General features: G+C 35.9%; 1 protein-coding gene across 1 annotated transcript in view; it reads left to right on the top strand.

The window, feature by feature from the left end:
• LOC121367582 (cytosolic 10-formyltetrahydrofolate dehydrogenase-like) overlaps positions 1 to 12,356 on the top strand; it is a 51,699-nt gene extending 39,343 nt beyond the window's left edge. Inside the window, exons 16-24 of the mRNA XM_041491852.1 lie at positions 468 to 573; positions 1,780 to 1,867; positions 3,018 to 3,111; positions 4,030 to 4,129; positions 6,320 to 6,418; positions 7,016 to 7,181; positions 8,203 to 8,308; positions 9,844 to 10,043; positions 10,966 to 12,356. Of these exons, the coding sequence (XP_041347786.1) occupies positions 468 to 573; positions 1,780 to 1,867; positions 3,018 to 3,111; positions 4,030 to 4,129; positions 6,320 to 6,418; positions 7,016 to 7,181; positions 8,203 to 8,308; positions 9,844 to 10,043; positions 10,966 to 11,027 (1,021 nt within the window). The 3' untranslated portion in view covers positions 11,028 to 12,356. The remainder of the gene's footprint in view (positions 1 to 467; positions 574 to 1,779; positions 1,868 to 3,017; positions 3,112 to 4,029; positions 4,130 to 6,319; positions 6,419 to 7,015; positions 7,182 to 8,202; positions 8,309 to 9,843; positions 10,044 to 10,965) is intronic.
• The last annotated feature ends 2,928 nt before the right edge of the window (positions 12,357 to 15,284 follow it).

The following is a 15,284-nucleotide window of genomic DNA, read 5'->3' as shown; positions in this document are numbered from 1 at the left end:
AGGCTACTTGACACAGTGGTACTAGATGAAATAAAATTGCATACATTTTTGCCCAGATGAAACTATTTTCATTTACAATCAACACACTCACATTTATCACCAATCACAGGACTTGTGGTGTTCACTTGTCTATCAAAAGTTTGGTGCTCCTCGAACTTTGACCCAGCCGGAAGTTATTTGGTTTAGTACTACTTAGAGACCTTTAGGGCCATTCCAAAATGATCACATTGTGGGGGAGGGACAGTAATTGTTATGGTACGCCTTGTGGATCCACCTCATTTTCCCCATTAATAGAAAATGTATTTTTCAGTGAATAGATATATAAAAGATTGCCTCCCATTCACCCACTCCCCCACCCACACCCTCTGAGGTGATTAGTTCTGGAACAACCCTTATTTAGATATTCTAAAATTTGTTGAACACCATGAACAAAAGTTGATTTCACGGTACTGTTCTTTCTGTTGCAGTGTTTGTGGTATTGTTGTGCCATGGAACTACCCACTGATGATGCTGGCATGGAAAATGGCTGCCTGTCTGGCTGCTGGTAACACTGTGGTGCTGAAACCAGCACAGGTAACAAAGTTGAACTTATATATTAATTAAAAAACAAAACACCTCTAGATTAATAAAAATAAATTGCTTCACCAAAAACCGTGTATCCTTTTTTACACTAAAATTTATTGTATCTGTCATTTCTATGTGTTATTCTACTTATTAGGCAGTGTAAAGTTTTTGGTCCCCTACCAGTCTTTCTATCTGTCTATCTGTCCCTCATATAGATTCCCAGACTTTTTAACAGTGGCTCAAGATACTGAGCTGAAATATTGTTTATTGCTTTGTCTTGTACTGTTACACATGAAATTTGACTTTCATTTCATTTCAGCTTATATTTTCATGCGTATATCCAATTAAGGTTCAAACACGCTGTCCTGAGCACACACCTCAGCTATTTGGGCTATCTGTCCAGGACAGTGGGTTAGTTGTTAGTTGGTTAGTTGTTAGTGAGAGAGAAGAGGGTGTAGTGGTCTTACACCTACCCATTGAGCCTTTCAAAACTTGCTCTGGGTTGGAACCGCTACCGGGCTGCGAACCCTGTACCTACCAGCCTGTACCAGGCTCAACCACTTCCCCACCAAGGCCGGTTATTGTGTATTGCTTTGTCTTGTACAGTTACAGATGAAATTTAACTTTCATGGCGATTTACCAATGTTTGACAGAGTTATGGCCCTTGAACTTAGACAATAAAACAATATTTGTTGAACCTGGCAGGGACATGTATTGATTTAGCAATACTGTCAGAATGCTTGTTTCATTTAAAGAGACAGATCCCACATTTTAAACACTACGGCATATTTCTCACTATTAGAGCCGTTTATGATCACTGAATTCAAACATTACTTGTATTGTATTGTTTAAATTATCCACTACTGTACAGCCGAAGTGTTCTTGGTGTTTTTAATACCACAAACTGCATTTTTCATATTTTTAAAAATGCACATGTGTCTGAGAAGTAACTTATGGAATCACATTTTAGTTTATTTTTAAGGGTATTTCAAAGTCGCAGACTCTTGTTTCACTCTGTTGTATCCATATCTGTTACAGGTTTGTAAATTAACCAAACTTATTGTCAATTTTTACGGGTTGAAACTAGAGTTTAGGTGAAAAATATGCTTTGTGTTTAAAAACTAGGGTCTGTCCCTTTAATGCATTTGTTTTGTATTAAAATAAACTGTTTCAGGCCTTGCAGTGGAATTTTACATTGTAATGTTTATCATGAAGGTGACGCCGCTGACAGCTCTGAAATTTGCCGAGTTGGTTGTCAGGGCAGGATTCCCTCCCGGAGTTATCAACATTCTGCCTGGATCAGGTGAGTGGCTCATTTAAGAAATATTCTTCAATGTAATAATACAAGTTTTACTTGAGTTGTTCACTTGCTTCGGCTGACAATTAACACAGTGAAATACCAGCCTCGGTGGTGTTGTGGTTAAGCAATCGGACATAATTCTGGCAGGTACAGGGTTCGCAGCTCCCACTCGGAGCGAGTTTTAACAACTCATTGGGTTGGTGTAAGGCCACTACACCCTCTTCTCTCTCACTAATCACTAACAATTAACAACTAACCCACTGTCCTGGACAGACAGCCCAGATAGCTGAGGTGTGTGCCCAGGACAGCATGCTTGAACCTTAATTGGATATAAGCACGAAAAGAAGTTGAAATGAAATGTAATGAACACAGTGAAATAGATTTTTTTAAAAATTAACACAGTAAAAAAAACAAAATTAGTCATAAAAGAAACTTAATCTCTTGCAATGATAACATTCTAACAAACCAACATGGATGCTTTATTTTTATCGACAATCTTTTCCATTGTCCTTGGTCAAATCATGTTTTTTTCTCTCATCCAAACCAATGCCCCACGACTGGAAATCAAAAGTCATAGTATGTATTGTGCTATCTATGGGAAAATGTGTATAAAAGGTCCCTTTTTCCTTTATGAAAGGCAACCAGATCCAGGATAGGCATGCCTGAACCTTGCAGGGATATGGTCATATAATACGTGTTTGTCCTTGTGAAAGATGTAGCCTGTTTTGTGGCTGTAGGTTTTCTTTCTCTTAGCCAGGTGTTGAGATAACCACATGCTAGATACCTAGCTGTAGGTCAAAATGGGCCCACCTGTCGTTAAACAAATAGTCTTTTCCTTTTCTAAACTGACTAAACCACATTCCTATGTCATTTTTATAACACCTGAATTTTAAAACACTCTACTAAATAACAGTCTCACGGAGCATTCGTGATAATAATTTTAGATAATGTGCTTATATATTCCAACCCCTGCAATTGCCCGCAGAAATCGGCAATGCCGTGGAGTTTTTCATTCTCCACGGTACTGTTTTCTGCTGTGGACTATATTAGAATTTGTTTTCCACGGCTTGTTTTTTTTTTGCCATGGACATTTTCTTAATTGCAGGGGTTGATATTCTAGTGAACTAATGACAGTTATTATTATTGCTATAAGGGGCGCGAGTTGGCCAGGCATTGTCCGACCATCCTGATGTGCGGAAACTCGGATTCACTGGATCAACAGCAGTTGGGAAAACAATAATGTCCAGGTAAGATACTAACTACTGCAATTTTATTGTTAGTTTATCATACTTATAGTTTTGTACTAGCTGGAGTCTTCTTTGCAAACATTAACTTTGGCCAGTTTTAGGCCTAAATATTATGGGCCAACTTTACGAAGCCTGTTTTTTTTTAACCACAGGTGTTTAAGTATAGTAAATGTATGTAGTTACACGTGTGTAAGTCATAAACAGGCTTCGTAAATTCGGTTCAGTTTTTAAAAACTATTTGTGTGTAAAAAGAGAGAAGAGATAAAGAGTAAGAGAAAAGTAATGTTTGGACCATACCAAAATGATTGTGGTTGAGAATTCATGCAAGTATAGCAACTTTTGCTGTAAGCGTAAACCCATTTTCAGGGGTGTTTCAGCAGAATACTGTAATTGTCAAGTAGAAGATTTGGAATTCCATCCATGTCGAAACCTGCACATCATTTATCATTTCAAAGCTCTAGGAAAGTTAGTTTGTTTTGCACATTGATTTATTAATCATCGGCTATTGGATGTCAAACATTAGATAATTCTGACATACAGTCTTAGAGGAAATCTTCTAAATTTTTTCATTTTTGTTTAAGCGCAACTTGTGACATATGATTGCAAACTTCACTCATTGAGATACAAATCTTATTTGACAAAAAACATGAAATATCCTGTAAGTATCAGTAAAGTGAAAACAGTGATATCAATGAATAACATGTGAAGGAAATTTAATTAGTAAGAGGAATTTTGGGAATTGTAAAAAAAATAAAAAAAATATTACCAGGTCCATATTTTGTGGTAACCTGTATGTGTATTACCAGATATTATGTTTAGTTCAATGTTTTCAAATTAAAACCACCTCAAGAATCTCCTGTTTTCAACATGTAAAATATGTCTGACAAAGATTTTCACTTGATGTTGTCTACACTTCAGCTGTGCTCGAATCAATCTGAAGAAGGTGTCATTGGAGCTGGGAGGGAAGTCTCCGCTTATCATATTCGCTGACTGTGACCTGGACAAAGCCATCAGAATGGTTTGTCACTTTGATTGTGGCACTTTAATACAATCACTCCATGGATAGCTTGTATTGTTTTTATTACACATACAGAAATGGTACATCTACCGTATATCGCTGTGTATTAGCCGACTTTTCAAGCCTCTAAATACCATCATGAGAAGAGGGGTCGGCCAATACACAGTGTTAACAAAAAATGTCTTTAAGAAAATACAACAAAATAGCGGCATGTACGAAAATACAATACTAACGAAAATGCGTTGGTCAATCTCGGCTTCAAAACCTTACCGTTGCGTTATTTAATCAGCCCATATTAAGTCACATACAAGTGTCCATTTGATTGTTTGATACACACAATAAAAGTTATATTTTATTTGAGAAATGAATTGAAATGTCTTTATTGTGTCGACAATTTCCGGTAAGAGCCACTGACAAGTAGCACCAGTATTTGGCACCGAATGTGTTGTGATCAGAACGTTCATTAAATATTTTTATGACCACTGATATTTTGTCCTCAATTGCAGATTTAATTGGTTGGAATTGATGATATTTACTAACCATCATTGTTGATTTTGCAATTTCTAATACATTATGATACATGTATACTATGTTATATTAGAGATATCATACTTATAAAAATAACGGAATAGATTGTGTTCATCATTGCAATTATCTGTTGTGGGTGTTAAATAATATTTACACTGCTGTATAAAAGTGAAACTTCATTTATCAGCTAGCGATGTCCATACGATCGATTCAAGAAATGAAAAGAACAGAATAATGTTATCCGACATTAGGGGATTTTTTTTAAAAACCTTAATTTTTTTCAGCTATCGTAAAATCTTTATTAAAATAGTTTTTGTACTTTGTACTTCGATCGGTTCACCAAAACAAATTCCCGCGATTCACTGTTGCCCGAAATCGACAATATCTCAATCGGATATCAATGGCGTAGCCAGCATGAGGCAGACGAGACAATTACCTCGTCTGGAATTTCCCCAGATTTATTTTATTTTTCCCATGACACTGATATTTATTTTACAGGTCTAGGTTTGCCTCAGCGTTTTTTCCTCTCTGGCTACGCCCCAGAATATATTTTTGCCCATTTTAACTACATAAAAGTTGAGTCAGCTTATACATCATACCAACCATTTTGTACCAGATATTGAGGGGAAAACTAAGAGGTCGGCTTATCCACAGAGTCTGCTAATACATGGCGATATACGGTATGTCAAGTTTAGGGCTTGAATCGCCTAGTCGTATGCCCCCAATGCCATTGAAAATTAAAGAGATTGTCAAGGCCAAACTGGCCATGCCTTATTTTCATGTTACTTTCATGGGTCGTCATACTCGAACGAGACTCCTGAAAGTTGATTATTATGAAAACATGAAGACGTTCATGCTTTTCAAAATTTTGAATGGGTGCTGTTGTGTTATATTAAGACACCTGTTGAAGTTTGCCTACTTGTCTGGCCGTAATGCCCTCAAAAATCTCAATCAGTTTAAGCCAAATGGCCTTGCTGTCTAATTTGCTCGGTTAATAATTTTTAACATTCTAATCCGAAATTACATGGTTCCAGTGCACCACGACTGGTACATCAAAGGCTGTGGTATGTGCTATCCTTTCTGTGGGATGGTGCATATAAAAGATCCCTTGCCATATAATTGTAAATAAAATGTGTTGAGTGCGTCATTAAATAAAACATTTCCTTCCGACGTTGCATGGTTTATATGTCACCCAAAGTGACAAGTGAGTATAGCTCATATTTTGTCGAAAACAATTTGAACTCTATGTTTTTGCTGGTCCAGTTAAATCAGATAAATGTTAAAAAAATTAGTCTATCAAAGTAGAAGTAACATTACCGGTAGTTTAGTTACTGCTGAAAAATATTTAATCTTATTTTACCTGAATAATTGTAGTTGTAATATTAGTTTTAACTTTGTGGGTTTTTTTTTTTTTAAAGTGGATGGTTTCAGACAAAGACTTTTGGCTTTAATAGTAATATTAATAATGTAAGTGGAATTTTTCTGTTTTACAAATTTTGATCACTCGACCAAATGCTGATTTGCACATTGACTCACGGTTGTCATGTTAGAAATGGAAAATCTGTGTTATTTATGAACGAAATAATCAGATATATTAAGGATTTAAAATATGCAGTGACTGTATTGTGAGTGATACTGGAATTGACTACTTGTTTATTGCAGGGCTGTGGAGCAGTGTTTTTCAACAAGGGAGAGAACTGTATTGCAGCTGGCCGACTGTTTGTTGAGGAGTCGGTGCATGATGAGTTTGTCAGAAGAGTGGTATGTCTTTAAAGTACTGTTTTTATCATTTGAAATATAGTGTAATGAAGTAATTGTTTAATCACTGGAAAGTATAACAATAATTTGTTTTACACAGGTTGAGGTAAGTATAAAGGGTATTACACAGGTAGAGACAGCAACTATAATTTGTTTTACACTGGTAGAGGAAGTAACTTAATTGTATTACACAGGTAGAGGAAGTAACTATTAATTATATTACACAGGTAGAGGAAGTAACTATTAATTGTATTACGCAGGTAGAGGAAGTAATTATTAATTGTATTACACAGGTAGAGGAAGTAACTATTACAGGTATAGGAAGTAACTATTACACAGGTAAAGGAGGTAATGATTGATTTTATTACACAGGTAGTGGAGGTAACTATTAGTTTTATTACACAGGTGAAGGAGGTAACTATTAATTGTATTATTCAGGCAGAGGAGGTAACTATTAATTGTATTACACATGTAGGGAAGGTAATGATTGATTTTATTACACCGGTAGAGGAGGTAACTATTAATTTTATAACACAGATGGAGGAGGTAACTAATTTTTTTACACAGTCAGAGAAGGTAACTATTAATTTTATTACATAGGTAGAGGAGGTAAAGAAGATGAAGATTGGTGACCCTCTTGACAGATCTGTTGACCACGGACCCCAGAATCACCGGAACCATCTGAACAAACTACTAGCGTACTGTAAGAAAGGCGTGGAGCAGGGGGCCAAGTTGGTGTATGGGGGGAAGCAGGTGGACCGCCCAGGTATGTGTTTTCAGTGATCACCGAGTGCTGTTACAATAATTAATTCTTCTATACGGAAAGTGGTTTATTTCACAACTAGCCATCCACTGAATAAAATTACTTAGTTGAATATATTATACAAAATATTTTTAGATAAATTTTAGTCACAGAGTTCGGATATAATGCAGTATTAAGTAGAAAGAACTTTTAGCATTTCGTATATTAATGTTGTATTGAAATATAAAGTTATGAAAGTAACATGTTAAATAGAGGATAATACATGAGTGGCCGTTAGATACCATTTATCTTACATCAAATTGTTCTAAAATGTATCTTAACGAACGAAAGCAAGTTTGATACATTTTTAAGAAATAAGTTTGAAGATAAATGGTATCTAACGGACACTAATGTATTATTCTATTTCTTATATATCCTCAAAAATCAGGTTTTAAGCCAATTTTAACATCTTTTTCAACTAAAAGTTATTTACAGCCATTGGGCTTGTAGCCAGCTTACAGACAAATGATTGTCAGGTTAACTATATGTCACAGTGTAATTGATTTCGATCGTGCTGTTTTTTTATTGGATGTATGGCATTGGTGACCTGGTCATCACCTAGGAGCAGCCAGTCGTATATTTTGAAATTGTTAACAAGTATGTGTTATCAAAACTAACGAATGATGTTCTCACCAACAGGTGTGTAAGAAACCAGTTTTATTGTTGCCTCATATTATTGTCTTTAAAGTGTATTCGAATACACAGTTACTTAAAAAAAAACCAAAAACCCAACCTGTTAAGATATTATTACATGATGATTGTATTAGAACACAACATTACTATTGTAGAAATTTCATGGCTGTATTAAGCTTAAAATAACAAGGGGAGTCGGTGAAAATGGAATTAGGGCACAGTCTTTTCCAGCTAGACGAAAAAGAGTACATATAAACTAAAAGGAGTATTTTGGGGGGATGTGTGAGTAGCTACACCCCTCTACTCCTGCTTGGTATGTTCCTGAAGTTATGGTGTTGTGGTTTATTTGCAGGCTTGTTCATGGAGCCGACAATATTCACTGATGTGGAGGATGACATGTTCATTGCCAAAGAAGAATCATTCGGACCAGTTATGATCATTTCCAAGTTCATCGATGGGTAATTCACAATACACAGTTTATTTCATAAAAGCAATTTAGATTAAAACAAAATAGTAAACTGTTAACATTGTACAGAATTTTGTTACGGTATCCGTAGGCCTATTGTCTGTAATCCAAAGTGCATGCACTAAGACCACTAAACCAAATTATTGCAGTGATCACTTTTATCTTCTGTGCTGGACAAACAAACCAGATAGCTTAGGCCAGCATGTAATGCTGTCATGATTTCCGTTACATAGGAGACGTGATATAGCTCAGTAATAGAGCAATTAATATGATGGGTTGTAGGATCAGCTGCACTCGGTGGATGTTTTTCTTTTATTACCCCAGCAGTCACTCATAACAGGGAAAATATTTTCCATATTTTCTCAGTGAGAAATATTCTGCATTAGTCTAATGAACAATACTATTGGACAATTTGACGCTGACAAACCAATAACCTTGTCGGTACTAAATATGACGTCATCACGATTTGGCAAGAACACAAAATTACGTCATGTATTTTAAAGAGTTTGCATTTTATAGCTCTCTGTTTTTGGTGTTAAATTTATAACAAAATGTCATTTTAATGCATTTCATTATAGCTTTTGTAGTAGAATAAAAATAACTTTTGTTTTTGAAAATTATCTATGAACGTGATTAAATTGCACGGTTATAGCGATTCTCAGAACAGTGTGTAAAGTGGTTTACCTCGTTTCTATACAGGTTGGCCTTGGTTTTTCGAGAAAAATAGCTGAGGTAATAAATAGAATAACAAACTCGGTACCAATTATTATCAAATTTATGTCCCTTGTGAAATAATTTTCATGACAGCTGAAAATTATTTCACTCAGGACATAAATTTCATAATAACTGGTAACTCGTTTATTATCCTCTATTTATTTCACATTCCAATTAATGCCACATGAGTGGAATATCAAAGGGTATCCTATTCATACCCTGTCTATGCAAAAGATCCACTGGTGCTAATAAAAAAAGTAGCTTATGTGGCAGAGCAGTTTTCTCCTCCCTCTTTCTCTCTTTCTGTCTGTCTCTCACTCTCAGTCTCTTTCTTTCTTCATCTCTCTATCTCTCCTCTCTCTTTCCGTCTTTGTCACTGGCTCTCTCTCTCCCTCCCCCTCCCTGTCTTTCTCTCTGTGTCTTTCTCACTCTGTCTCTTTCTTTCTTCATCTCTCTATCTCTCCCCTCTCTTTTCGTCTTTGTCACTGGCTCTCTCTCTCTCTGCTTCCCCCTCCATCCCCCTCCCTTTCCTTCTCTGTCTCTCTCTCTCTCTGTGTCTCTCTCACAGAGTCTATTTCTTTTTTCATCTATCTCTTTCCGTGTTTGTCACTGGCTCTCTCTCTCTATCTCTCTCTCTCTCTCTCTCTCTCTCTCTCTCTCTCTCTCTCTCTCTCTCTCTCTCTCTCTCCCTCAAGTTTGAAATAACCATTATTAGACACAATATAGACACAGTAGTTTAAAATGTGCTGAGATTTCAGTAAACCTATATTATTTCTTTCTTTCTGTCAGTATCTACTGTTGTTATGATTTCAGTGACATAGATGGCGTCATCAAGCGAGCGAATGACACCGAGTACGGCCTGGCATCTGGTGTGTTTACTAAAGACCTGAACAAGGCAATGCACGTGGCCGACAGTATCCAGGCGGGGACGGTGTTTGTCAACACGTACAACAAGACAGACGTCGCCGCACCATTCGGAGGATTCAAACAGTCCGGCTTCGGAAAAGATTTAGGTATTCTAGTGTTTGATTTTATCTAGCTTTGATTAGGGTTTTGGGTTGTTTTTTTACTTGTTAGAGGTTTATATAAAATTCATTCTCCTTGGTAGTTTCCTATATTTGAGGGATGTGGGTTTTTTTGTTGATGTGAAATTTCCATATCTTTGTGTTGTCACGGCATCATTCTTAGTATTGCCTATTCACATGCTTGAATCACTGACAATATGCTTCTGTATTTTGTGAGTTGTCCTATCTGTATTTCTCTCTGTATCTGTGTCTACCTGTCTCTCTCTGTCTTTCTCTTTTTATCAGTGTTTTTCTCCCCACCTTCCTCGCTCCCACTTTTTCTCTCCCTCTCTCTCTCTCTCCCTCCCTCCTTCCCTCTCTGTCTCTCTCTCTCTGTCACTCTCTCTCTCTCTCTCTCTCTCTCTCCCTCACCCCCTCTCTCTCTCTCTCCCTCCTCCCTCCCTATCACTCTCTCCCTATCACTCACTCTCCCTTCCCTCTCAGTCTCTCTTTCCTCTCTCCTCTCTTTCCCCTCTCCTCTCTCTCACTCTCTCCTCTCTCCCTATCACTCACTCTCTCTCTCTCTCTCTCTCTCTCTCTCTCTCTCTCTCTCTCTCCCTCTCTCTCTCTCTCTCTCTCTCTCTCTCCTCTCTCTCTCTCTCTCTCTCTCTCTCTCCCTCCCTCTCTCTCTCTCTCTCTCTCTCTCTCTCTCTCTCCCTATCTCTCTCTCTCTCTCTCCCTCTCTCTCTCTCTCTCTCTCTCTCTCTCTCCCTCCCTATCACTCACTCTCTCTCTCTCTCCCCCTCAGTCTCTCTTTCCTCTCCCTCAGTCTCTCTTTCCCCTCTCTCCCTCAGTCTCTCTCTCCTCTCTCTCTCTCTCTCTCTCTCTCTCTCTCTCTCTCTCTCAATTAATATGCCTTCTATTTATTCAGGTGAAGAGGCACTTCATGAATATCTGAAGACAAAGGCAGTCACACTAGAGTTTAGTGTGTAATGTGATACAGCATGAATGAAGTATAATGACAATAATAGAGTAAAGATACACTGATAATTAAATAAACTGTAAACAGTAATAGACAGATGGCTACTATATTGGATAATTTGGAATAATCAGGTGGCTGTTTAATACAGGTCAGTTTGTACTATATTAGATGATTTGAAACAATAATTGGCTTCTTTAAACGTGGCCTTTTAACTGAGGTGCCTGCAGGAGCAGGTTTTTCTTATTAGTCCTCTGCTGGTCCAACCAGAAGGGACTATAGGTTTCATCTATGTTCTTCTGTCTGTCCGTCCATCTGTCTGTCCCACATATAGTTTTCTGGACGTTTTTTCAACAATGCCTTGAGATATTGAGCTGATATTTTTTATATAGCTTTATCAAGTACTGTTACAGATCAAGTTTGTATTTATTGGCGATTTATCTATTTGTGACAGAGTTAAGGCCCATGAACTTAGGAGATACTGAAATTTGTCGGGCCTGGTAGGGAACATGGGTTGACAGATGTGATGAAATTTTTTTGATTTTATTTTAATTCTAAGGTTTTGTTTTCTGTTATGTATGATTTTATATAATATGAATTTTAAATATAATTTTACTTAACTAACTATTTTCATGATTTAACATTATAAAATCATGTATCTGAATTGTTTATATATGATTTTATGTATGAATATTTTAAATGTGATTTTGCTTAAGTATTTTTCATGATTTAACATTATAAAATCATGTATCTAAATTGTTTGTGTTAAGCAATACATGTCCTCTTTATATTTGTTTTGTTAAGCTAATTTGATTGGTATATGTTAAGACTGTTTGTGTATTTGCATAATTTAGTATTGTTATTTATTACAGTGTATTGAGACATATTGAGAAATACAAAAGAGTCAATACAAATTCCAGAACAACCCAGGCAATTAAGAAAATGATCCACGGCAAAAATTATTCCTTGGACAAAATATTCTCCACTACATTTTCCTTGGCAGCTTTGAGGTTAATGTGTATGAGAGGAGTTTAATTTGTCAATATTAAAACAAATAATAATTATTTTTAAAAAGTGACATAGAAAATTGCAAGCTCCATGGGAATTTAAATGTCGTGGGTAATTGAAAACATGGTGGCAATCTTCACAGCATAGCTGGTTGTCGTGGTTAATTGCTCAATAATTGTTAAGTGATATTACTGATCTAGATAGAGGCATATAAAACAAACATGGTTGCATAGGCGTACGGGCTCTCATTTTGGTGAGGTGGGACGTAGCCCAGTGGTAAAGGGTTCGCTTGATGCACGGTCGGTCTAGGATCGATCCCCATCGGTGGACCCATTGGGCTATTTCTCGTTCCAGCCAGTGCTCCACAGCTGGTGTAACAAAGGCCATGGTATGTACTATCCTGTCTGTGGGATGGTGTATATAAAAGATCCTTTGCTGCTAATAAAAAAAAAGTAGCCCATGAAGTGGCGACAGCAGGTTTCCTCTCTCAATATCTGTGTGGTCCTTAACTATATGTCTGACGCCATATAACTGAACATAAAATGTGTTGAGTGCGTCGTTAAATAAAACATTTCCTTCCTTCCTTAAATAAAACATTTCCTCATTTTGGTAAGGGTTTTGCCCAAATTAAACAAAAATGCCCGAATCTGAATAGCAACATTTATTCATATTAGCATTACTACCAAACAGCTACAAATGAATCACTTGGAATTTTTACATGGATTACATGGAAACTATCACATGTCTTAGGTTTCTATAAAATACTCAATACCCCTAACCTGTGTATACAATGTTTGAGTTATTTATTGCCTACCAGAATACATCCAGTTAAAAAAGATCAGTTAGATGTATTAGTATTTCTTCTCCTATCCTTGTTACAACTACAGATCAGGGGCCTAATTCACTAAACTCTCGCAACTTTGCGATCTCGCAGTGCAATGCTAAAAGACTTACAAAAAGGATGCTTTGTTGTCTAGCAGAGCCTAAGAGACCTTTGTGAATTAGGCCCCTGGTGTATTTTCACTCGAGTTCAGTATATATTAAAATGGCTGCTTGTGCTAAGAGTATGGTTAACATGTTCTAAAGCAAAACCTGCCAGAGGTTATTACAATTATTTTTATTTTGTTTCTCTTTCATTAATAAATGTTGGGATACCCGGTGAATTGTTATACTGTATAAATATTGTGTTGTTTACTGGTCTTAATATAATGATCATTAATATATTAACTTACATTGCAGTGTGAATTTATAACAATATTTATGGATTAATCACAGTTAACATTTTCAAGAATATTGATTTTGCAAGGGCTATTTTTATAGACAATTTTGTTTTCCATTTATATGTGTATACTGACACTACACTAACCCTCTTTACAGATACGGACACAGACATTGTATGGTTTGTGTGCTGGTGAACATGCTCATGACTGTAAATGAATTCTGAGTCTGTGAAATTCAACAGTTTCTCAATTCAAACTATAATTTTGAGATTGAAATACAGTTCCCATTCTTACTTTTAATTTTTATGTTAAATTTTATAACAATTAAAATCTAAAAAGTGAAATACTAATGAAAAGTGCTAAATATATCTGCCAACCCATAAGTGAGCTCATTACTGGTCCTGCAGGGCAGTTACCCCCACCCCAATCTAATTAAAATTAGCTCCACTATTACATGTGGATCTAATAGCAGCCCGTTGGAGCTCATGTCCAGTTGACCTTTCATTCGACCAATCAAAACCTTACTTGCAAAATCATGCCAGTGATTTGAAAAGAATTTGAAAACATTCAGGATTATGCCACGGGTATACGAAATGATTCGGGTGAATTATGAAGTATGCCGGAAACTAATTTCAATATAATTTTTTTTATAAAATTTGTTTCAAGACAAAAAAACACACAAAAACGGTGATGGTATACCAATGAAATCTGTTTATACTAGTATACAATCCAGAGTTTATTACTACACTTTCCCCTTGTTTTTTTCAATGTTGAAATAGACCAACAAGTTCGCCTATTGCATAAATAGTCTCGCCCGATATTTTTAGAATTTGTATGCTCCCGAATAACGCTATAAAAGGCGAAGTGTAATTGGTTGATATTTAAATTGTTATTTATAGATAAAATATCACTTGGACATGGGGTTCCACACAATGCTGTTAGATCTACTGTTGAGACCAGTAGAGTTAATTTTAATCAGATTGCCCCCACCCACACCTCAATTTAATTATTTTTTAAAAAGTGTCATTTTAAGAAGTGCCAATCTTTTCCTAATGTAACTCACAGTTATTTAAAGTGACAGATCCTTGTTTTTAATCACTATGACATATGTTTCACTATTAAAGCTGTTTTTTGATTAATTAAATTTGAAGTACTAATATTTTATTATTTAGAATATTAATTTTTGTACACCTAAAATGGTTCTAGTCATCCAGGGTTTTGCAATATACCAAAATACACTTTCATAATTCTAAAAATTCTGAGAAGTAAGGGTCATCAACACAAGCTACAGTTATTTTTTGACTGCATTTTTCTTTTTAAACATCACAGACTTTAGCTTCTCTCTGTTATAACCGTATCCAAATGTGTCTTGCAGCTTTGTAGATTAACTAAACTTTGTATCCATTTTCATGTGCGGAAACTAGGATCTGTGCCTTTAATGCTAGGTATGGCTACTTCTTGAAGTTTTTGTCTCGAATTGATCGACTTTAAGAAACATAACCTGTTACGAAACTTAGGTTACCAGGTTACTACATTCCCAGCATTTCAATCTCTGCTTTTAGATGTTTTATTGTTTGTGCTCACATTTTACATTAAGTGGTGACAGGTTTTGGTATAATAACCCTGGAAACTGTGTGTTTTGTTTTTGATATGTATTGAATATTAAAAAAAGCTTAAAATCAGAAATTTGTTTATTTTGTTGCTATGGACATGTCTTTAGCTGCTTGTATGCTTGTTTTATATTAATGATTTATATTTCAACATTAACATGCTTGAATGTTAGATGATTTTGAGTATCAAGAAATAGGGATAGAAGTTAACAAATTTACTAGTCCTCATGAAAAAGCATTAGCCCATCCCCCTCTCATCATTGGTTAAAACCATTTGATTGACAGATTGCTTGAGAAGACGAACCTTTGATTTTGTTACATGTTATATTATCAGCCAATCTTAAAAATAATGAAAAGAAAAAGAAAAATTGACAATGGAATTATATATCAATTTACTCAGGAGACTAGCATTATTTAAACTGTACTAGTCCAT

The sequence above is a fragment of the Gigantopelta aegis genome, chromosome 3 (genome assembly GCF_016097555.1).
Source record: "Gigantopelta aegis isolate Gae_Host chromosome 3, Gae_host_genome, whole genome shotgun sequence".
Classification (NCBI taxonomy): Eukaryota; Metazoa; Mollusca; class Gastropoda; order Neomphalida; family Peltospiridae; genus Gigantopelta; species Gigantopelta aegis.
The sequence above is the reverse complement of the archived record's forward strand: the minus strand, read 5'-3'. Positions and strand labels throughout refer to the sequence as shown.